The following is a 24612-nucleotide window of genomic DNA, read 5'->3' on the forward strand; positions in this document are numbered from 1 at the left end:
TCTTGCTGTTCTGGCTTCTGAGATTCAAAATATTTTTTTTTCTCGTTTTCCTCCTCCAAAAACTAGGTGAGTCTTGTGGTCTGGTGCGTCTTATAGAGCGAAAATACGGTATATCCCCACTGAGGAAGGATGTGTGGATCCAGAATTGGCCTCCATAGTCGCTTAGAGACTCACTGTTAAAACTGTTCATGGAAGACAATCTTACTCGGCTATGAGTGATCACCAAAGAAGAAAGATCATGCAACTCAGAGGTGAAAGACATCCCAATTTAACTCCAAACTTCCCCATTTATGCAGAAAGGCGGGGCTACATTTAAACCAAGTGCTTGAGTCCCCAAGATGCTATGAAAGAGTCTTCTCACTGTACATGCACAAAACATAACCGTTCACCATGCTGGCTTGGGTTGTTGTGACTTGGATTCCACCAACATCTGCAGAGTCAAAGGCCCCGTCATTCATAACTTGGAGGCAGGTTCTGGCCCTGACACTTCAGAAACAAATCCACGTTTGCATCAGCACGTGTGTGAAGAGACAGAAGGAACCTGGTCTCATAGGACAGGAGACACAGCAGCTGCAGTCTTGATGTTGGGAATGGCAATCATTTCTGCCAAAAGCTTGCCAATGAGTCTAAGCACTAAACTTCCACAAGTATTTTAGCCAAATACTGCTTCAACGGAAAAGCAGGCCAAGGCTGAGCCTATCAACCTTTTCTAAGGCAAATGAAGCAGGCCAGAGATCATTTTAAATCCTGCATCGTTGAAAGAACATCCACATGGAAACAGTGGCACCTGCTGGTTAATACTGAAATGAAAAGTTCAGAAACACTGTAATGTGCAGGGTAATGCTTATGGAATTTTACGATTTCTTTTCAAACTGGTCTAAGAGCCATACATTTCAGGCAAAGATCTGTGATCCAATTACAATGAGAAAAACATAAACATGTGCACACGCAGGGCAATTTCCCTCAGTACGTGGTCTTGTTTCTGAATAATTTGTACCTGTTACTCACTTGGAGGGGGTGGTACAGCTGTGTTTCCTGTCTCTTTAAAGATTTTTATTTAAAAAACCAGTGTCACATAAAACACTGGTATACATAACTATCAAATCAATTATGACCCCCTTTTCCCAGGCTCTGACCAAGAAATCAATGAAACTCATTACTCCAGTTGGGAATATGTCGAAGGAGGACGTCAGATCTGATTGTGTTTGTTCACATGCATATTAATGTTTACCAGATTTCCAGAAAGCCATCATCTGCCTGTTGTCCTTTTAATGTTTTACTTGCTTTGTAAGTTTTTCCGTGAATGCAACTGTTCATAGTTTTCGTCTCCAGTTATGCATATGTAAATTGTCCCGGCTCTCCCAGCTTTGAGCTATTCATTGCCAGGTTGCAAGTAAAAGAAAAATTACCTGCTACCGTGGGGGAAAGCAAGCTGAGGAGTATTCTGTATGTCCTGTTGTGTTATTTATTAAGCTTAGCTCCTGAAATACAGCACCACAGACAGGTTTGATCATGTCACATGTCCACCATATATTAAACATAGCACCAATACAGTTACAGCCCCTTCAGCATAGGGGCGAAAGCTGTGGGCTTATCTTAAATACCAGCTATGCAACATTTTGAGTATGTTCTCCCTAATCTTGTCCATAGCAAGTAAAACCTTTTTTCCATCCACATACTACACTAGTCAGTTAGTTCAAACTGGAACATTTCATTTAAGAATATAAGGTTAGTTCTGAAAGAATTCCCAGCCCACATTATTTCCATGGGGTTGTACAAGAGGAATACATTGCAGAATGGCCCTTCAACACACTCTGCTTTCACAAATCACTCAGAGCCACTGCTATTCTCCAGTCAGCAAGTGGTGTCAACAAGAGGGTGCTCATTGGGTTTTCCATGAAGGAAAAAAAAAAATATCTTGCCATCTCCTTTCACATGGGAAGCAACATCTTTGGAAACAAGGCTGTCTAGATCTACCAGGTAGCAAGAGAAACAAATTGTAGTCTGAGTAAGAGGAAAGCAATCGGCAGGGCACTTGTCATTTGACGACTTACAGGAGAGTTAAAAACCAAACTAAAACCTCAAAGTGCACAAAAAGCTTTATTTACATACAAAAATACAGACATGGGCATTCAGTTGTTTTTTGTATCTCATAAAAACCAACATTAATAGACAAATCAGTGCAAGTAAGTTAGTAGGGTTTTTTTGTAATTAAACTATTCAAAGCACAGACTTGTGAAATTAGAAATAAAACAGGAATTGTGTGATGCAACAATTTCGCTCATTTTTGCACCATCCTGGAAATCAAGTCTTCACAGATTTTTGTGAGTTCGTTGTTTTCCTTTGTCTGTTAAAAGAGAAGGAGAAGTATCAGAGACTGTAGGAGCTGCACACATATTCAGAAAAGTCACCCATACTTTTACAGATTAGAATAGTTTGCACAGTGGGCCTCATTTTTAAGTAGCAAAATGCAAGGAGAAGCCCGAGAGGTGCTTGTGTCTGGAGTACACAATTAACAGCATTCTTGTTTCATTTCATGGATCTCAGCTGGAGCTAACGAGTAGCCCGGATGAGATGCAATTTGGGTCCAGCAGATTTTCATATAATACGGACTTCAGATGTGTTTTGCAGGTATGGATTTAATTTGCAAGTGGCAAAGCCTTTGGAAGGCGGCCCCTCCACTCCTCTGCTTGAACCACCACTAACAGTCCCAAGCTCCAATGAGAATTTAAGACTGACCTTTTGCTCAAGGCTGCTCTCTAGCGACTGGGCTCTCATCTGTTCTTTGCGCAAACTGGCTTGGAGCGCTGCCTCTTCGGCTTTGGCTTTGCTTCGTACTTGGGCAATCTCTTCATTTGCCCTGTCAAAAAGGCATTCAGGCATATTAGCTTCTTAGATAACTTGGGTGCTTTACTTAAATGCACTGCAATCTGAAGGACGGCCAGATTTCAACACCTCATTACTCACCGGCATAGCTTTTCTTCTGCGTGGGCCTTCAATGCTTGATATTTCTGTTCCTCCTTCTTAAGTCTTGTATTGTAATCCTCAACACATTTTTTCAAAGCCTCTTCATTCTAGAAGAAGAAGAAAAAAACACCCAGGCCATTTCAGAGGGGAGAGGACCTCTTAAAAATAATTGCGAGGGCAAGCCCAAATCTTGATCTGTCAAAAAGTAGAATCACTCTGCACCAACACCACAAATTACATATTCAGCAAAATTCTGTTAAAACCTCTACAAGTGCATTGTAATATAGAAAGCTATACTGTTTGTATTCAGAAGAAAACAGGTTGAATGCATGTGTGCCACCTGTGCTATATCAAGTAATAGCACTTTAAGACATTTGGGATAACAGAGAACCTTCCATACCGTTTCTTTAGTTTCCTGTCCAGAACCAACATCTCAGAAAATACTACATTTGGCACCAATGAAGCTCATCTAGCATTATTGATGTCTGGTCCTTTAAAGGAGGGATTGGCAATATAGCACATGCGGGTGTCCTTGTGTGTTTTTCTGGTTTGTTTTTAAGAATAGTTTGGGAGGGGTTGTATGGGGGTGTGGGTAGAATAGCAGCCCTTCATCCATAGAGGGTTTTACTAAAATATGCTCAGTGTGTGATTAAGGGAATGCACTTGGGCGGAGAGGGAGAGGTTGCTGTGTGGTCCGTACGCATCATCTGCACAAGAGAGGGAGAAATGCAGGTGCAGCTTTTTCTGTATTGGTGTAAGAAAAATCTATGGATGAAGAGCAGTAAACTAACTAACTAAATAATAGTGGCCACCTTGTATATTTTTCCCGGTACTGAGAAATGCTCTGTATTAGACAGCAACAGTGTGTGTGTGTGTGTGTGTGTGTGTGAAAAAGAGAGATTGATTGATTGATTTTGTATGATCCGCACAATTACGACCAGCAGGACATAAGCAACTTCCCATGTCAAACATGAGGTTGCCTGGGATTGGGAAAGTAGCAATGACAGCAGTACAGTGGTACCTCGGGTTACATACGCTTCAGGTTACAGACTCTGCTAACTCAGAAATAGTGCTTCAAGGTTAAGAACTTTGCTTCAGGATGAGAACAGAAATCGTGCTCCGGTGGCGCAGCAGCAGCAGGAGGCCCCATTAGCTAAAGTGGTCTTCAGGTTAAGAACAGTTTCAGGTTAAGTACGGACCTCTGGAATGAATTAAGTACTTAACCCAAGGTACCACTGTATCTCCAGTTTTCTTACGCTATCCCCCCATCCAGCCCTGGTCCAAAAAGGTTGGAGACTGCTGCTTTACATTTTACTCCGCAATTATTTTGATGTTCTTAGTAGTAAATGAATTTATTTTCAACCAAAGATGAACCACGCTTGCCAAGTCCCCCCCCCCTTAGTAATTAAAATACAGTGCAGTCTTCCTAACAGGATCTCAAAATAGCATGCCTCCACAGTTATAGTTGTTACATACATGTTGAAATGTAATGTGTAATCAGGGAGACACATTGGCTTTGCAGGCTTAAAAGTTGCAAAGGTGGGTGTGGTGTTTAACCACTCATTGTGATTATGTTTGTACAGGGGGATGGGAATGGTTAATGTAGATTGACCAATGAGAAAGCTCAGAGGCGGAGTCTACCTGGCTTTGAGGCTCAGGCCAGGGGTTTTACTATTGGGAGATAGAGGAGTCAGACAGAGCCAGTGAAAGTCAAACACAGCGGTTGTGACAGATAGAGTGAGAGACAGGGATAGAACTGAGAGAGAAGAGTGTGACAGTGAGATAGTGCCACATCTAGTTAAGGGTGCGCATTTGAGAAACCGTTCTGAACATATTTAAAACTTGTTTGTTCTTCAATAAACTTTAATCTTCGTTGTTGACTTTGCAACCTGACTCAGTATTTCACCAGAAGAAACCTGGTTGGTGGCAGCGGAAGAATAAAGCAGTGGTGTACAGGTCAATAGTCCGTGAAACCACCGGGGGATCTGTACGAACGCCACAGTGGGAGACCCGTGTTTAAAAAAACAAGAAACATAAGTGGCTGGCAGAGTTAGAAATGCTCACTTTCTGATATCCTTCTATTGCCTCCTTCTGCTTCTCAAATCGTTTGAAGAGCTCAGACAATGATTTTTCCACCGAATTCAGATCAGAGCTAATCTGCCGTTTTTCATCCAGTACTTTCTGCAGTTCTTTTTGGGCAAGCTCCTTTTCTTTCTGGGAATTCTCTAGAGAAACAGATAGATACAAATGAAATGCACTGCTTGCTTTCTAGGATCCAAAACAGACAACAGTCCAGAGATCTTTGTGCAGAAGCGCCCCATTACCCCAATGTCTTAGGAGAGGCAGTTTTCAAGTAACCTCAAGAAAGGCTGCAGATATTCAGAAATGTCAGATATAGATTCCATGGTGCAGAATTTAGGACACAATGTGCAACAAAATAGAACAAGGTTTCTGAAACTCAGGTCTCCAGCTCTTTTTTGAACTACAACTCCCATCATCCTGAGCTAGCAAGACCAGTGATCGGGGTGATGGGAATTGTAGTCCAAAAATAGCTGGATACCCAAGTTTCAGAAACCCTGCATTGTTTGAACAGCTTCCTCTTAGTTCATATTCAAATAATGCATATAAAACTGGCTCCTGTCAGCAGCTAGGCCTCACTAGTTTTCAGTGTCTTAAGAGGACAATTAGCCTATAATAATGAAATATTCACATTATTGCTGTCCCTTAGAAAAGTGGGAGAACCATATGTTCCTGGACTCCAGTTGCCATTATCCCTGACCATTTGCCATGCTGGCTAGGGCTAATGGAAGCTGGAGTCCGGCAACATCTGGAGGGTCAGATTCTCCATGCTGTCCTAGTTCAAGTTTATTAATAGAAGCAGCCACTATGGAGCAATCATCTTAAAACTTAGATTGAACTATTCCCTGTGGATGTGAGGCTTAATCTGTAATGTAAAAGATTTTCCTAGTCTGTTTTTGATGCCATGTGGATGACTGCATACTATATTTTAGTTATGTATTTGTCTTGGAAACAACACTTTGGGGTTTTTTTTTTTTAAATAATATATCAAAGACTGACGGTCAATTTCTTCCAAATTAAGTTGATGGGCTAAGCCAGCCTCTCTCAAACATGGCCCACCCCCAGATGTTGTTGGACTACAACTTCCCTCATCCCTGACTGGTCCTGATAGCTAGGGATGATGGAAGCTGTACATCTGGGGGACCAAGTTTGAGATAGACTGGGCTAAGCCAATATGAAGTACCGTATTTTTTGCTCTATAAGACTCACTTTTCCTCTCCTAAAAAGTAAGGGGAAATGTGTGTGCGTCTTATGGAGCGAATGCAGGCTGCCAGAACAGCAAGAGGGATTGCTGCTTTCACTGTGAGATTCAGAATATTTTTTTCCCCTGTTTTCCTCCTCCAAAAACTAGGTGCGTCTTGTGGCCTGGTGCATCTTATAGAGCGAAAAATACGGTAATCTTGAATCTCTGTTGCTGTCCCATACTTCTGTGATTCTCAATTCCTGTGCTTTCCTAGTCTTTTTGAAAAGTTTGGCAAGAATGAAGCTGAAGACTCTCAAAACACGTCTTTGGAGCAGGAATGCACGATGGTAGAGCACACGCTTTGCACACAAAGTTTCCAAGGTTGAATCCTTCGGTTGTAGCAGGCCTCAAAACAACAACAACAACAACAACAACAACAACAACTCACATCTGGATGGGAGCCTTTGAAAGCTGCTGGTAGTCAGCATATAGTTCTGGCCAGATACAACAGCGGTATGATTCAGTACAAAGCACCCCTGCCCCCATCTTCATGCTTTTGTAGTTTGTACTTACCCATCACTTGTGCTACGGTAACTTCAAACTCCGCAACAATTGTTCTAAAAGAGAGAAAGAGCTTATTTTAAGATGGACAGTGGTGCCCCGCAAGACGAATGCCTCGCAAGACGGAAAACCCGGTAGACGAAAGGGTTTTCCGTTTTGGAGGTGCTTCGCAAAACGAATTTCCTATGGGCTTGCTTCGCAAGACGAAAATGTCTTGCGAGTTCCTGCGGGGTTTTTTTCCTCCCCCCCCCTTTTTCCCAAGCCGCTAAGCCGCTTATCAGCTGATCCGCTAAGCCGCTTAACAGCTGATCCGCTAAGCCGCTTAACAGCTGATCCGCTAAGCCGCTTAACAGCTGATCCGCTAAGCCGCTTAACAGCTGATCCGCTAAGCCCGCTAATAGCGCTAATCCGCTAATGGGCTTGCTTCGCAAGACGAAAAAACCGCAAGACGAAGAGACTCGCGGAACGGATTCTTTTCGTCTAGCGAGGCACCACTGTATAGCAAGAAAGATTATAGGATTTTGCCAGAGTCCCAGTTCCTGGCACTAATGACCCAGAACACTAAGCTTCCTAATTGAAGAAAGGCCATCTTGCACTGGATGACTCTTCCTATTTTTCTGTTATTTTTAATTGCATTTTTTTTTTATCTCCACTGTAGTGGTAGTGGTGACAGTTCCCTCACCTTTTAAGGTAAGCCGCAAATAAAAATAATTTGCCCCTCCTAACAAAGATGGTCTTAATAAAGTTAGGCAACTCATGGAGGATCTAGACCAAAACAGGTGTTTCCCTTGGCAATAATGAAACATGGCCCGCCTGAAATCCTGGAAAGTAGTTGCCAGTCAGTGCAGAAGATCCTGGGCGAGATGGACCAATGCCCTGACTCAAAGTTACTTTAATAATTAGCAAAGCTTCAGCAGCACAGGACCATAGCTGTCAACCGTCCCTTATATAGTGGGAAACTCCCTTATCCCAGTGCCGTGTCCCGCTGCTGTCCCTTACTGATGATGTTCCTTAAATTTCCCGGGTTTCATGCTCGCCCGGCTTGGGAGGGAAGCAGCGGCTCGGGATCCTCCGCTGTGAGAGAGGGAAGGGAGGGAGACTCTCGCCCATGCTGCCCGCGAGCCCGGAGGCGGCAGCGGTGCTAGCAGCAGCTGAGGAGGCGGCCTGAGGGAGGAGGAAGAGGAGGGGATGGGGAGGGATGCAGAAGGGCGGCGCTTCAGTGGCCGCGCTGCCGCCGCAACCGCCTCATGCCGGATTGACAGCATCTGTCAATCCTACCAGTGAATGTAACTCTTTACAACAGCAAAATCCCTTATTTTGGCTGCTGATCCCTTATTTTCGAGGCTGCCGGTCCCTTATTTTCAAATCTGAAAGTTGACAGCTATGCACAGGACCCCTCCTAGGCCATGTTGCCCACAATGCCTTGCTCCAAGGAAGGGCCCCAGCCATTTCTAAGAGTGAGGCTCACGGGGAGCCCGAGGCATGCCCGGCACTTTTGCCGCATCAGAGTTCAACAGCTGAGGTGAAGGAAGTTAGGAGGACTAGCAGCCATGGCAAAGGTGAGGAGGCAGCAACGACAGAGGCACCTTGGGCAGAACAATCATCCCAGTCAGTCCAACAGGTATCCGGCACTGCCCAAGGAAGAGTCAGATACCAGTTGAAATGGGTCTATATATTTGGTGGTATTTAAGTCCTGTGAGAAAGCAACCATAGAACATGCTTCTGTATCCCAGTTGTACACCTACCCCATTTCTTTATTTTCCAAATAGATCTTGTGATGCTTCCTTTCCCATTCCAAAGCTTCCATCTCCTTATCTTGTACCTGAAACCACAGGGTCCCCAAAATGAGAGCGTAACAGTAATGGATGTCACTTTAGATCTGGGCTAGAATCAAAGCAACATGCAGAAAAGTCCTTGGGCTAGACCTCATTCTACCTTAAGGATAACTGTAGCAATTGATAAGCAAGCTTATTCTCTTTTGTATGGGCCCTTTGAGGAAACCATTTATTTATAATCACTCAAGGAAAAAAGCAAAAGCAAATGACACTGGTGGTTTATATTGATCAGGAGCATTAGATGGAACTAATTTGATTAGTGTTCCAAAGATCAGTTTGAAAACTCCCATTGGTAAAGAAAATCTGCAGAAAAGTCTTGCAAGGTGGGCAAATGTTACTGGCCACAAGCTTGTGGCCAGCAGGAAATCAAAAGCCATTCTAAACAGTATCTTTCTAAATAGTATCAACTCAAATATTCCTTCCCATGTTCTCACCTCAGAAGTAAGCTTTTTGATAACTGCGTCCTTCTCAAGTTTAACCCTTTCGATAGCTGTGTCCATGTCTTGCTGAGTGTATTTCAACACTTCCACAATAGCCTCAGTAGGCAGCGCAGAAAGCAAAAATGAAATATCCTTAGTGGTTGGAATATCTGGAGAACCTCTGGCCTGTGACAAGAATTTAAAAACACATTTACATGTGGTACTTTTATAATGCATTTTTGTGCTAACAGATACTCTATTTAAGATGCATCAAGCTGAATCAGACAAACCGTAGTTCCCTTGATGTCTAAACTGTTAAACGTTTTAAAAAACCGTAATTGGTTCATTTGAGTTTAAAATGTAATGCTTCTGACCTTTTTCAGCATACAAGCCCGAGGTTCACCATGGCTCATTCACACAACAGGAAACCATGATTTCATACTATTTCTGAACTGGGCCAATGTGTTGATCTTTTTTTAAAAAAATTACAAACCACCTGTATCTGCAAACTACTGGAGATATTTAGATGGCACTTACCAGATTTGTTGAAGCTCCTAGAAGGTCTAGTCCCAATGACTTTTCTTCAGGTTTAGATGTTTTTATTTCATTGACTGCCATTTCTCTAGATGGTCTAATTTAAAATAAGAAAAAATACTGAAACAATCCTAAAGAGGCTCCACAATTGAAGAGCACTAAAAATTGAATGCTTACCCATTTCGAACTGCAGGTTCATTACCACCAGGAGCACTCTTCTTAGGGCTTTCACTGAGCAGTGGATCAAATTTCAAGTACAGAGATTGCTTCCTCAAGACAGATTCTTTAAACTATGGGGAAGGAATTTGGAAGTAAGCGACGTACAGGCACAAGTCAGTCAGCCAAAGATGTGATTGTCTAGGGTACAGATCTTCCAAGTTGTATTAAAGATCATCCCACAACCAAGGAAGTTTTGATACAACGATAAAGCAACCCAATAAAAGTAGATTCTTCTATATCTGTTTTGTGATTTAAGCAGCATATAGTTTAACTGGAAGAGAATGGAGACAGGGCAGTGTTTTGCCACAGAGCAAATTTAGCTCTTGTGTAAATGAGAAAATATACATAACACTGAGCTTATATTGGCAGGTAGACGTTTAGAGCTCTCCTCTGCAATTGCCTTCAGATCCTTAGGAGTATCTACTTCAGCCAAAGTCTCTTCTGCTTGAAAGAAATACCTTTAACTCTCTTTTATAGACTGCTCTAATATAGTAGCTCAATGCTGTAAAAATCTTAAAATCAGTTCACATATTGGTTACTTACTGAGGCCCTTCCAAATTGTTCCAGATAGTCCACTTCAATATTGAGTCCTAGAACTAAGCAAATGTGTTAATAAATGCAGAAAGCAATGGTTTTTATGTTCTTAAAACTAGAAGTAGCATGGGCAAAGATAAGATAGTCCTTTCTGGAGATGAGAAGTGGAAGAGCACCTTCCTGCAATTTGTAGTAGCCTGTGCACCTTGTGGGAGTTACTAGGCACAGTTCAGCTCTTTCTACTTTTCATTTAAATTTATTTAACTTATGCCTTGAAAGAAAATATTATGAAAATGATTTATAGGTGGTACATGACTCCAGTCAAGCTCGCAAAAATTTACCACTTGCCTGATAATAAGTGTTGGAAATGTAAAGAGTCTGAAGGTACATTCTTTCACCTTTGGTGGACATGCCCAAGGATTAAGGCTTTCTAGGAAATGATTTATAATGAAATGAAAAAGGTATTTAAATATACCTTTCTGAAGAAACCAGAGGCCTTTCTCCTGGGTATGGTCGGCCAATTGGTGCCAAAGAAGGACAGAACATTTTTTATGTATGCTACAACAGCAGCAAGAATACTCATCGCAAAGTATTGGAAGACACAAGATCTACCCACCGTGGAAGAATGGCAGATGAAAGTGATAGACTATATGGAACTGGCAGAAATGACCGGCAGAATTCGAGACCAGGGAAAAGAGACGGCGGAAGAAGATTGGAAGAAATTTAAGGACTATCTTAAGAAACATTGCAAAATTATTGAAGGCTAGAACGATGTTGATTCAGAAATTAAGGAGTTAAAAGCTGTAATGATTATGTGATTAAGAAAAGAAAGGTTAAAAATTATATAGAAATTAGGGAAAGGATTTGCTGAATTGACTTAATTAGAGAATGGAATACAGAAAGGGGAGGTATGAGGAGGTCGGGAAAGTAAGTTTTATGAATATAAGGGATGGAAACTATACCTGTTTTGTATGTCTGTTCTTTCTTTTTTGGATTGTATGTATTTTTATTGTTTTTGTATTTATTGTTCTGTTTATTCTGTTTTATATAAATTCCTAAACTTTAATAAATATATTATAAAAAAAAAATTATTTAACTTATGATTTAACCATGAAGGAACAGATAATTCAAAGGTTCAGATCTAACATTATTCTGAACACTTTTGGAGTCACATGTGGCTAGATGAGGGATGGGGAGCCTGTGGTCAATTATCAGAATCTGGCAGGCTACAGGTTCCCAGCCCCTCGCTTTACGGGATCCATGGCTGTGCCTGGAACTTCAATGAAAGCTAGAAGCACATATTCGTAGACTACTTAGAAGATTATTTTTTTTAGAATTAAGCTATATATAAATGAATAAAAAGCTATACTAGGCATGCGCGGCAAGTGCTTTGCAGAACTTTGAGAATGGCAGTAGTCTGTCCTCCAATCAGGGTAGCACATGAAGACAGTCACAATAGTGCTTTATCGACAAATATTTGCACACTGATTTTTTTGGGGGGCGGATCCTTAAGACAAACTCCTGCAAAGCCTTCTTCATAGGAGGAGAAGATATGATAGCCATCTTCAAATATCTAAAGGGCTGTCACATGGAAGATGGAGCAAGCTTGTTTTCTCCTGCTCCAGAAGTTAGGATGCAAACCAATGGATTATAAGGAGATTCCTACCAAACATCAGGAATAACTTTGGTGGAATCTCCTTTTGAGATTTTTAGGGAGAGGCTGGGTGGCCACCTGTCATCTAGCTGAGATTCCTGCATTGCAGGGGGTTGCACTAGGTGACACTCAAAAACTTCATAATAAATCTGTTAATTTGTACTTATGAGGTCTGTTTGTGCTCTATGTAATTGCCCCAAGCATGGGAAACAAAATTAGGTATAACTAGGGGGAAAAAAATCTGCACAATAATTAGAAGGGCCTAAAAGGTCCATAGTTCCAGCTACTCTTACCTTCTGAGGGTGATCGGAACTCTTCGTTTTCTGTATCTGCAACCTGGTTGTTTTCATGCATTACTGTGGCAGGCCTTTCACAAGAAGGCTGGAGCAAAAAGCCACCTCCAGGCAACTCTCCATTTAAAGACAAGTTACCCTAGGAAGCAAAGTTTAAAGAAAATATTCCTTAAAGTGGAGAGATGAAATAAATCGCACAGTAGGGTAATTGCTCCTCTTCACTTTACCGAGTAGCTTGGGGCAGAGGACCAAGTTCTCAAAAACCAATAAACACATTTTTAAAAGTCATTTTGCCACTGCAGACGGCTGCTTTTTTGTATGTAAGTAGTGTTACATTGGGACGCGGGTGGCGCTGTGGGTAAAACCTCAGCGCCTAGGACTTGCCGATCGCATGCCGAATCCCCGCGGCGGGGTGAGCTCCCGTCTTCGGTCCCAGCTCCTGCCCACCTAGCAGTTCGAAAGCACGTCAAAGTGCAAGTAGATAAATAGGTACCGCTTTCTAGCGGGAAGGTAAACGGCGTTTCCGTGTGCTGCTCTGGTGTCGGTTCGCCGGAGCAGCTTCATCTGTCTGCGGACAGCGCTGGCTCCCGGCCTCTAGAGTGAGATGAGCGCACAACCCTAGAGTCTGTCAAGACTGGCCCGTACGGGCAAGGGTACCTTTACCTTTACCTTTTTAGTGTTACATTAAAAAGTGTTTGTCTTCCGCAAGGTTGTTATATTAGCAATATTATTGCTTTCCCTTGAATTCTGGAACTTGATTACAAGGTCTTTAAGATCATGGATTTATTATTCAAATACCACAAGTCTTCTTATAAAAGGTGAATGAACTAATATTAATAAACACTTTACTATAGCAGTATGGTGACCACTATTATATCGCTGCATCAAATGAGACAAATGACCTACAGGCCTCAGTAGCAGCAGGATTATTCTATTTTGCAAGGCAAAAGTACTTTGTTGCTGACTGTGACTACAACACTATACCCATTTACCTGGGAATTAGACCACTGAAAGCAATGGAACATACTTCCAAGTAGACAGCATTATTATTACAGACATAGCAAAAGCTCCGCTTTCCATGAAGTCATACAGAATGCATAAAACTAACATAACTTTAATGCCTTCTAGAGCAAATAATTTTACTTTTGGAATCTGAATGAGGGAAGTGGAGAGGGTGGGGGTTTGTTGTTGTTTGGAAATGTAATACTCCGTTAAGAACAAGAGGAACCATTTATTATTCCAAAAGTACAGAATGTGGTATTCTGTGCAGAATCCTGAGCATCTTAACTTTCCAGAAAGAGGGAAGGATTTCTAGCCATTAAGGCTTCATGGACTTCAAAGCTTATTTTAAAAACACTTAAGAGGTTTTACTACAATCAAGTGGTATTTACATCTGTTAAATAAAATAAATTGCCCAAGTAGTACATCTGTTGAAATCTCAGAAGTATGTTTGCGTTTACTTCAAACGACCAAGACTGAGATAGGCTTTCCTGCTCTGCATAGTGCCTCTCACTCACCATGACAAGAAGGGGTGATTCAAAACCACCACAAGCATATGCAAAACTTGCCTATGCAGGTGACAGAATTCAGCTTTGAAACTGAATGCTTGTGCAGTTTTGTTTTCCATTTTGGCAAGTATGCACAGCTTTGAGTGCAGGTATAACAATGTACACAGGGTCATATCATACCATCAAATCCACTGACAGTTCAGCTGGAGTTTCTGCTTCAGCCACAGCTTGGTCTTCAGCTATAACCTGCTCATCACTCTCTTTCCTATAGGGAACAAGACAACATATGTTATAGAGCCTGACAGCTAACAAAGCTTGGTTCAACGTGCTTTATAAATAAATTACAGTGGTACCTCGGGTTAAGAACTTCATTCGTTCTGGAGGTCCGTTCTTAACCCGAAACTGTTCTTAACCTGAAGCACCACTTTAGCTAATGGGGCCTCCTGCTGCCGCCGGAGCCTGATTTCTGTTCTCATCCTGAAGCAAAGTTCTTAACCCAAGGTACTATTTCTGGGTTAGCGGAGTCTGTAACCTGAAGCGTATGTAACCTGAAGCGTATGTAACCCAAGGTACCACTGTACCTTCCATAACTTTATAATTCAATTTTGTGCACAAACAGTATAACTTGCGCAATTTCAATCTTGCACAGCAGAAAGGCAGCCAGGTTATTATTTGCACCCCAGTCCCACAAATCAATCACATGCAGGGTAGAGAGCTTAAAAGCTCCTCTTGTGCCCCTGGGTTTCCCCCATCACTGAAAGAGCTTTTAAGCTCTCCGCCTTGCTCACTGGGTTCTGGGATGCTCTTGCAGGAGCTCGAATGGTCCTGCAAATCACATGGGAGCATCCCAGAGCCCAGTAAGCAAGATGGGAGATTTTAAAAGCTCTCTGCCTTCCTTGAAAGGTAAGGATGGTCGTGGGGGCAGTTCCAAGGGGGTAGTTACAGTATAGAAGTTTTATATATACACATGCCACCCACAGAACACAATGCCCATGCAAGATGCAACAGTACTATATTTAAAATACCACCATTTTTAGCAAGAACCTGTCTTTTGATGTGCGGGATAATCACTAGTGTCAGACTAAGACCTAGAACACCAGGGTTCAAATCCCCACTAGGTCTTGAAGCACACTGGGTGACCTTGGGACAGCCACTGCCTCTCAGTCCAACATACCTCACAGAGTTGTTGTGGGGGTGACATATTAACTACACCACCTTAAGGTCCTTGGAGAACAAGACTGTTTATGAACACTTTCCCTTAAGCATGCTATTAAACAGTTTATAGCTAGTTCTACTACACAGAACTGAGTAGAATGAAATGATGAGAAGCCTGAATAGTTCCAATGTATGCTGTTTTCTTCCCCTACCTGTCTTGGGTTCTCTAACTTGCTAGTTTTGGGGATTGATATAAAGTTGCAACCTTTTTTAATTTGTACTACTTCATTTCCCAAGCCCAGGACTGCTCCAGATTTAGTGTTAAAATACTTACAATTTCTCACATAATAGTTCTGCAGCTCCAAAGTCATCCGGTTGGTTGTGCAACTGTGCTTGAAGAAAGCCTGCTTTGGACAAAATACTATCCTCCTGGGTTTCTGCTGTTTTAGTTCTGGGCATAGGACACTCAAGGGAATTTTGCATTTTTGAAACACCTCCTAATGGATTGAAGTCAGGATCATCAAATTTATTGCAGTCCAGGCTATAAGATGCTTTGTGGACAGAACTCTTTGTTGCAGTGTTGGTTCTCTCTTCAGCTTCTTCCAGTACTTTGTGAGTTGAAGCTGGTTTCCCAGAAGGAGCCTTCATTTCAGCACTCTTGCCTGGTTTCCTTGGAGATACCTTATTAGTTGCCTTTTCAAGCATATCTGGTTCCAGTTTTATGAACTCAGGTTTTGTTACGTGAACCTCCCCCTCACACTCCGGCAAGATGCTGTTCACTGCTGTGGAATTTTGCCACTCCGATTCCTCAGTCTGAAAAGGTTTTATTTCACCGCAGCTGACATTCTCAGAGCTACAGGATCCTTGCACGTGTCGCGAGGGAGAATTTTGTATGTGGGATATTGACAACGGCTCAGTTTTGCAGACTCCGTTAGAAACTGTTGCCAAATCAGAGCTTAGAAATTGCTTTGTCACATCATTGTTTGCCGATGGGGTTTTGCAACCTGTTTCCTCATCAGATGGATTGTTCTCTGTAGCAGTTTGAGGCAGGCAAACTGCATCAAGAGAATCGCCATCCTGTTTCTCAGCTGCAGCAAACGCTGCCAAAGACGATATTTTCGCAAAGTCGTCAGTAGGCAAGTCAGGGATATTTGCTCCTTTGCTTTTTGCTGACATTACATCATCTGAAGAATCAGGATTTACCTTTCCTTCCACCTCTATCTTCTCACTTGCAATATCAGCATCTAGGGTAACTGTTTGTTGACTCCTGTTGAAAGGTAGACCCATCACTAGCTAGTTAATACGGCCTTTGAAGAATAATTAAAATAAAAGAGCCGCATTTGGCACACAGGAAAAGAGGCTTTTGTTAGGTGCAGCCCAATGCTTACAAACAGGGCATTTACTATCCACTTCAGTTTGGCTGGAAAATTTATGTCAAACTTAGGTTTTCCAGTGTTTGTCTTCTACAATGTGGAACTGGAAATGTATACCCCAAAACAAGCTTTTGGCCACCTCAAACGCTATATCCACACCTCCAGGAGAGAGTCTTCTATGAGAAGGCATTAAGTAGTGTCCTGCCCAATGCTTCATTTGGTTGCAAGACACTATGTGCAACCTAAAAGGCGGCTTTGTGTTGCCCCAATTGCTGCATCCAGATTTACAGGTAAGTGCCCCAATGCATTTTCTGGGCACAATACACTGCCAAGTATGAGCCCAAGCCAAAATTAGACAAACCATCTCTAAATAAGGAATGGAGGTGTGCACCGCCACAAAACTCTGAATCACGCACTCAGGAGTCAGTTTGTACATATTTTGGCAATTACTGGTGTGGAACCATGCACTTGTCAGTAATTTACACAAAGACTAAGCGTATGGCATCTACACATTCTGGGTTGTGTAGGTATATGATTTGTGGTGGGCGATTTTGTTTGGGCTATTATAGGCATAGGCTTACACCATCAACCGTATCTTGCACCTAAACTAAGTGTGGGACTAGACACTACTCACTGCCACCTTGTAGATGACACCCTGGAGAATGACTTCTGCAGACTTAGGTCAATCTTCACATGATATCCACTCAATAGTTCTTTTTTTAAGCTTCTTTTTTATTAAAGATTTTCTTGTTTTACAGAAGTATGTGTAATGTCTCTCGTATTTTTTCCATATAACATTTTTACAAATCAGTTTCATTTGTTGAGACATTGGGGGGGGGAGGGGGGAAGATGGGGGGTGAAGTTGGGTGGCGATGTTTCTATTTTGCTTAATGTATGTAGGGTTTGGTGTCAACGTTTCCGCTCAATATTTCTAATGCCCCAAAATGTCACCAAGTGGAAGACTCCTTCAGAAATCATGGGCTAATGCAACAATCTGTTCTAGCACTTAAGTCAATGCTGCTGCTCTTAGCTTTGAAGGACCAGAAGAAACACTTCCCGTAAAATATCAGTTGTTAGCTTCTTGGAAGAAAAAGTCAGTCACCTCTCTCAATGAATCAGAAAAGACAGCTGCAAGAGAGTATTCTAGAGAACAGGGGCAATCATACAACCTCTTCTAGTTTTAATTTTTTAAAAATACATCAAGAGGATCTGATTTACTCACACAGCACTGGATGCAGACAAGACAAAATCCTCTGGGATATCTGTGCAGTCACCTCCTATAACAGGTGTTTCAGGAATCTTCCTTTTATCTGGACTTAGGATTCTGTGAGTCTGAGAATCCCGCATAGGAGTATGAAAAGTTACCTTGGAAGAGAGAGTCACACAGATCACTTGAGCAAGCACACACACACACACACACACACACACACACACAAAACCCTGAGAGCACACATGCATGCACATCCATGGGTATTGATACCCTTCCTTTCCACTAAGGGGGCCCTCAAGGCAGATTATAAAATAATAAAGGCATCAATAAAGATGCCCATAAATATGATTAATAAAGAACAGATATTAAGCAACTAGAAGTACTAAAAACTGAACAGAGCTAGTACTAATACAAGCACTAAGCAACAGAGATCCTGTGTTCCTTTACAGTGATGGGTACATTTCAAAGGAATTCTATAATAAGACCTCCCTCACATTCCCATCACTGTAAAGGAACACAACCGCCCAACAGGAATGGTAACAGTTGGGGAAATTCTGCATATGAGTTACAAAGTCTGTCCGCTATAGTTATCCCATAATAAAGTGAGACCTGAATATCAAACGCTTGGGGCATGTAATGCCTCTCCATGGTTCCATGTTACACATACCTACAATGAAGACCATTGCCAGTGTATACATTACACTTGCTGCTGGTCCATGACCCTTGAAGGGTCAGCTTACTTTGTCAGTGCACTTGGTGAAACAAGTACAGTGGTGCCTCGCAAGACGAAATTAATTCGTTCCACAAGTTTTTTCTTCTTGCGAGTTTTTCGTCTTGCGAAGCACGGTTTCCCATAGGAATGCATTGAAAATCAATTAATGCGTTCCTATGGAGACCGCTTGCCAGGCTGGCAGTGCAGAGAAGGGCTTTTCTCCCAGCCGCAAGCCTTCAGGACAGGTCCGGGAACAGAGGGGAAGGCGCGCAGCGCTTCTCCTCTGTTCCCGGGGCTTGCGGTGGGAGGAGGGTTTTTCCTCCCCACCGCCAACATTCAGAACAGCATTCTGAATGTTGGCGGTCGGAAGGAAAGCCCTCCTCCCACCGCAAGTCTTCAGGACAGCCATCCGAAGGCTGGTGCGGGGAGAAGGTCTCTCCGCCCCACCGCCAGCCTTCGGAGGAGCCTACCGAAGGCTGGCGCGGGGAGAAGGTCTCTCCGCCCCACCGCCAGCCTTCAGAGGAGGTCAGAGGACAGTGGGGAAGACGCGCTGCGCTTCCCCGCTGTCCTGGAGATTTCCCTATGGGCTTTCGTCTTGCGAAGGAAGCCCATAGGGAAATTCGTTTTGCGAAGCGCCTCCAAAACGGAAAAACCCTTTCGTCTAGCGGGTTTTTCGTCTTGCGAGGCACCACTGCACCGTATTTTTCGCACCATAGGGCGCACCCAGTTTTTAGGGGGGGAAATCAAGAAAAAAAGTATTCCCCCCCCCCAGCCCCAAAGAGCAGCGTACAGGCTGCGCACAACCTCTCCCTGCCGGAGGGGTTGTGTGCGGCTATGGCACAAGCCAAGGCAGCGAGCAGGATGGATCCCGCTCGCTGTTTTGGCTTCCCCTTTAGCCCCGTGCAGCCTCTCCCTGCCGGAGGGGTTGCGCGCAGCTATGGCACAAGCCTGCATTCGCTCCATAGGACGCACACACATTTCCCCTCAATTTTTGGAGGGGAAAAACTGCGTCCAATAAAGCGAAAAATACGGTATTTGTCACCAAAGAAACCCGTTGAACCAGGCCTTTAACACAGAAAATTATGCTGGACAGTAACAGCAGCCATACCTTCATAGGCTTCACCATGCCCTTTGGTGGCACATTTTCCTTCTGTGACGGGCGAAGAATAGAAGGTCTGCCTACAACTTCTGGAGATGTGAAAAGTATGGCACAGCTTTCAGCAGCTATGTCGTTGCTACCGTTATCTCCACTTAAGGTATGCAGACTCATTCTAGAAATGAAAGCAAAGGTGTTAACAACCATAGCCAGGCTGACAATGTTGTTTTAATGCAACTGGATACTTCTGGGTGGGAACCTGTGGTCTCATATGTCAAACCCCGTGGCTCTCCAAGTTATTGGACTCAACTCCTATGGACTCAGAAATCCAGTTTCTCATCCGTTCTCTAAAGTGTAGAGCTCTTGTAAACAAAATTCAGTGTCACTCAGGTTACCATTAACACTATTCTAAGCCACATTGAAGTATAAGCTTTGCTGCCAAAAGCAATACTGCAAAAACAAGATTAAGCATCTCTTCAAATGTAGAATGTTCTCACTCGGTGTTGTGGCTGTAAGTTTAGGGTGTTTTGAGACGGTGGGTGTGGAATGACTTTTTTAAAAAAAAAATAAAGGACATGTATAGATATCCCTTACAAGTGAATAACCAAAAAAAGGAACATCCTGGCGTCCCCCTCCGTAAAAAAAAAAAAAAGTAAGTTAACCAACTAATAGCCAGTTACAGTACAGTGTTTTGGGCTTACAAATTGTAGTAGAGGAAACTTAGCTCCTGGATCAGGAGCATTTCAAGGGAGTCACTACGGGCGTACAAGAACAAAAAAGAAAGTGGTGGTTTGAAAGGGCACTTAGCCTCCTCATGGCTTTCAAATGCCATCCCAGGAGAAGCTAAACTGCCTCCCTCCTTGTTGTCCTTCTGTCGGCATATGCAAGGGAAGACCACCTTGTTCCAACAGACTTTTGGGAACAGACTGCTTTTAATGAAAGAGCACTGGCTCCCAGTACATTACTGAGCACAAGTAAAGCCCTAAATGGCCTTGGCCCAGTATACCTGAAGGAGCTTCTCTCCCCCTGTTCAGCCCGAACACTGAGGTCCAGCTCCAAGTGCCTTCTGGCGGTTCCCTCACTGCTAGAAGTGAGGTTACAGGGAACCAGGCACAGGGCCTTCTGGGGAGTGGCGCCAGCCCTTTGGAACGCCCTCCTTTCAGATGTTAAGGAAATAAAACAACTATCTGACTTTTAAAAGAAATCTGAAGGCAGCCCTGTTTAGGGAATCTTTTAATGTTTGATGTATTTATCAAGTTTTTAATATTTTATTGGGAGCTGCCCAGAGTGCCTGGGGAAACCCAGCCAATGGGTGGGTCAGGGCCGGATTTAGGTTTGATGACGCCCATAGCTACTGAAGGTAATGGGGCCCTTTATATGTCCAGCTTTCCTTTGTCAACAACCAATTGTCACTGTTTTTTGTGCTAAATATATGCTATACAGTGATACCTCGGGCTTAAGTATTAAATTTGTTCCAGAGGTCCGTACTTAACCTGAAACTGTTCTTAACCTGAAGCACCACTTTAGCTAATGGGGCCTCCTGCTGCCGCCGGAGCCTGATTTCTGTTCTCATCCTGAAGCAAAGTTCTTAACCCGAGGTACTATTTCTGGGTTAGCGGAGTCTGTAACCTGAAGCGTATGTAAGCCAAGGTACCACTGTATTAGTACTTTATGGACCTAATAGGTATCTAAACAAAACATGTATTTTATCATAGTAATTGTTGAACTTATATTTTGGAAATGTACATCCAGTTTTTTTCCTTTATTTTTTTTTGGAGGGGGCTAAGAGAGTGGGGCCCTAAGCTATAGCTTGTTTAGCTTTTATGTAAATCCGGCACTGGGTGGGGTATAAATCATTATCATTACTATAGCATGGCCGTTCTCATTGCAATTATCTGTACAGTATATTGCACATATATGAAGTATTGATGTTTAACAGGTTAAAAAGAGATGCCGCCCCCCCCCCCATTTTTAGCTGCCTTCCTTTTCTCTGTAAGCCACCTCGAGGTCAAAATGCAGGGAGTAAAAACTAGTTGGTGCTAAGGCCTAATAGCCAAAGACGGACGAAGGCTGGATGTACAGTTCCAAAATACAAGTTAAGTTCAACAATTGTTGTTGTTGCAACAACAACAACAACAACAACAACAACAACAACAACAACAACAACTGTTGAACTCTTATATTTTGGAAATGTACATCCAATTTTTTCCCTTTTTTGGGGGGGGGCCAAGAGAGTGGGCCCCCAAGCTATAGCTTGTTTAGCTTCTATGTTAATCCGGCACTGTATGGGGTATAAATCATTATCAACATTACTATAGCATGGCCGTTCTCATTGCAATTATCTGTACAGTATATTTTATGCACATATACGCATGCATATATGAAGTACAGTGGTACCTCGGGTTAAGTCCTTAATTCGTTCTGGAGGTCCGTTCTTAACCTGAAACTGTTCTTCGCCCGAAGCACCACTTTAGCTAATGGGGCCTGCTGCTGCCGCCGCAGCCCGATTTCTGTTCTTATCCTGAAGCAAAGTTCTTAACCTGAAGCACTATTTCTGGCTTAGTGGAGTGTGTAACCTGAAGCGTATGTAACCCGAGGTACCACTGTATTAGTAATTTATGGACCTAATAGGTATCTAAACAAAACATGTATTTTATCATAGTAATTGTTGAACTTATATTTTGGAAATGTACATCCAGTTTTTTTTCCTTTATTTTTTGGGGAGGGGGCCAAGAGAGTGGGGCCCTAAGCTATAGCCTGTTTAGCTGCTATGTAAATCCGGCACTGGGTGGGGTATAAATCATTATCATCATTACTATAGCATGGCCGTTCTCATTGCAATTATCTGTACAGTATATTTTTTGCACATATACGAAGTATGAATGTTTAACTGGTTAAAAAGAGAGATACCGCCCCCCCCCCCGTTTTTAGCTGCTTTCCTTTTCTCTGAAAGCCACCTTGAGGTAAAAATGCAGGGAATAAAAACAACAACAATTGTTAACTTATCTTATATTTTGGAAATGTACATCCATTTTTGGGGGGGTGGGCAAGAGAGTGGGGCCCTAAGTTATAGCCTGTTTAGCTTCCATGTAAATCCGGCACTGGGTGGGGTATAAATCATTATCATCATTACTATAGCAAGGTCCGTATAGTTAAAGCCATGGTTTTCCCAGTAGTGATGTATGGAAGTGAGAGCTGGACCATAAAGAAGGCTGATCGCCGAAGAATTGATGCTTTTGAATTATGGTGCTGGAGGAGACTCTTGAGAGTCCCATGGACTGCAAGAAGATCAAATGCATCCATTCTGAAGGAAATCAGCCCTGAGTGCTCACTGGAAGGACAGATCGTGAAGCTGAGGCTCCAGTACTTTGGCCACCTCATGAGAAGAGAAGACTCCCTGGAGAAGACACTGATGCTGGGAAAGATGGAGGGCACAAGGAGAAGGGGGCGACAGAGGATGAGATGGTTGGATAGTGTTTTCGAGGTTACCAGCATGAGTTTGACTAAACTGCGGGAGGTAGTGGAGGACAGAGGTGCCTGGCGTGCTCTGGTCCATGGGGTCACGAAGAGCCGGACACGACTAAACGACTAAACAACAGCAACAACATAGCATGGCCGTTCTCATTGCAATTATCTGTACAGTATATTTTATGCACATATACGCATGCATATACGAAGTACAGTGGTGCCTCGGGTTAAGTCCTTAATTCGTTCTGGAGGTCCGTTCTTAACCTGAAACTGTTCTTAACCTGAAACACCACTTTAGCTAATGGGGCCTTCCGCTGCCGCTGCACCGCCAGAGCACGATTTCTGTTCTTATCCTGAAGCAAAGTTCTTAACCTGAAGCACTATTTCTGGGTTGGCGGAGTCTGTAACCTGAAGTGTCTGTAACCTGAAGCCTATGTAACCCGAGGTACCACTGTATTAATGTTTAACTGGTTAAAAAGAGATGCCGCCCGCCCCGTTTTTAGCTGCTTTCCTTTTCTCTGAAAGCCACCTTGAGGTAAAAAAGCAGCGAATAAAAACGGGGCGACGCTAAGGCCCAATAGCCAAAGACGGACCAAGGCAGGCAGGTATATGCAAGGGAAGGTTCCTCCTCGTCTGGGGGGGGGCGCGACCCCCTCCAGCCGCTTTCCCGTTCCTCACGGCCCTCGCGGCCCCCCCTCCTTCCGCTGAGGGCCTGGACCGGGGCCGAAGCCTCCTCCCAAAAACAGGCGGGGGGTGAGGTGACCGAGGGGGGGGCCTTTTCCGCCCTCCCTCGCTTTCCCTGAGGGAGAAACCGCCGCCCGTCTCCGCTCACCTGCCTCCCTTCCAAACCACAGCCGCCGACCCGAGAGACGCCTATTCGCCGACTGAGGGAACCGCCGCCGCCGCGTTCAAATTTTCAGCGTCGGCCCGCCTCCGCCAATAAAAAAAGCCCGTTGCCGCGTGGCGTCACAGGCCACGTGGTCTGCCGCCGGCCAACCAGGAGAGGTGGCGGCGGCAGGCATGCAAAGCGAGCCCAGAGGGCGGTGGAGGCGGAGCTTGGCTAATATTATTAACGCATGCGCACATCCGCCTGCCGTTGCAATTTCCTAAGCTAAGTGCAGGGAATGGGGCGCTTTATATGTCCGGCTGTCCTTTGTCAACAGCAATTTGCCGCTGTTTTGTGTGTTGAACGTATGCTAGATGTCGAAGCAAAATTTAAAAATTCCTTCCTTTTTATTTTGTTTCGGCTTGGGCAGACCAACACGGCTGCCTACCCGTAACTAGAAATATGTTATATGGGAATTGATGGACCTAATAGGTATCTAAAGCCATTTGCACATAACAAAAGATGTATTTTATCAAAGTGATTGTTGAACTGAAATGCAGTTAAGAAGAAGTATATTAATAGTGAAATGCAATTAAAAAGAATCATATTAATAGTGAAACAATTATGAAGCTCTAACTTAAAATGATTTTTTTATTCATAACAAACTCAATAATGCAAACACGTTGGCATTTGGCAATAACAAAAGTTCCTTTAGAAACACAGTTTACAAAGACTCATAATCTAGTCTCTAGAAACTTGCTGTTAACATGAAATAGCAATAGGTGTAAATATATGGTGGAAACTACTAATAATTATAAATAGCTTTATCAACATTAACCAGTCCATGCAGAATGTAGGCACCCTATATATAGAAATGAGCAAACCAGTGATATTTTAGGGAGCAGGCTAGCACAGGCTAGCATATTATGGTGCAACTACTAATAATTTATAATAATAATAATAATAATAATAATAATAATAATAAT

The 24612-nt window shown here is 43.1% G+C and overlaps 1 protein-coding gene across 4 annotated transcripts; it reads right to left on the reverse strand.

Annotated features, from left to right (window-relative positions):
• Positions 1-2081: 2081 nt before the first annotated feature.
• Positions 2082-23835, reverse strand: TACC3 (transforming acidic coiled-coil containing protein 3). 4 transcript variants are annotated; one of them, XM_083615576.1, is made up of 16 exons: positions 23633-23774; positions 19345-19507; positions 17537-17679; positions 15276-16208; positions 13967-14051; positions 12279-12417; positions 10341-10393; positions 9756-9868; positions 9582-9675; positions 9060-9230; positions 8536-8612; positions 6803-6846; positions 5032-5192; positions 2968-3074; positions 2740-2860; positions 2082-2347 (listed from the first exon to the last, which is right to left on the reverse strand). In XM_083615576.1, the coding sequence occupies exons 2-16, from the start codon at positions 19504-19506 to the stop codon at positions 2282-2284; spliced, it is 2469 nt and encodes an 822-aa protein (XP_083471702.1). In that variant the 5' UTR covers position 19507; positions 23633-23774; the 3' UTR covers positions 2082-2281. The 4 variants fall into 4 exon arrangements, with proteins under 4 accessions (XP_083471702.1, XP_083471701.1, XP_083471704.1 ...); XM_083615575.1 differs by lacking the exon at positions 23633-23774 and adding an exon at positions 20034-20179; XM_083615578.1 differs by lacking the exon at positions 15276-16208 and having other exon boundaries at positions 23633-23835.
• Positions 23836-24612: the final 777 nt, after the last annotated feature.

The sequence above is a fragment of the Podarcis filfolensis genome (genome assembly GCF_964270895.1).
Source record: "Podarcis filfolensis genome assembly, chromosome: 5".
NCBI classification, from domain to species: domain Eukaryota; kingdom Metazoa; phylum Chordata; class Lepidosauria; order Squamata; family Lacertidae; genus Podarcis; species Podarcis filfolensis.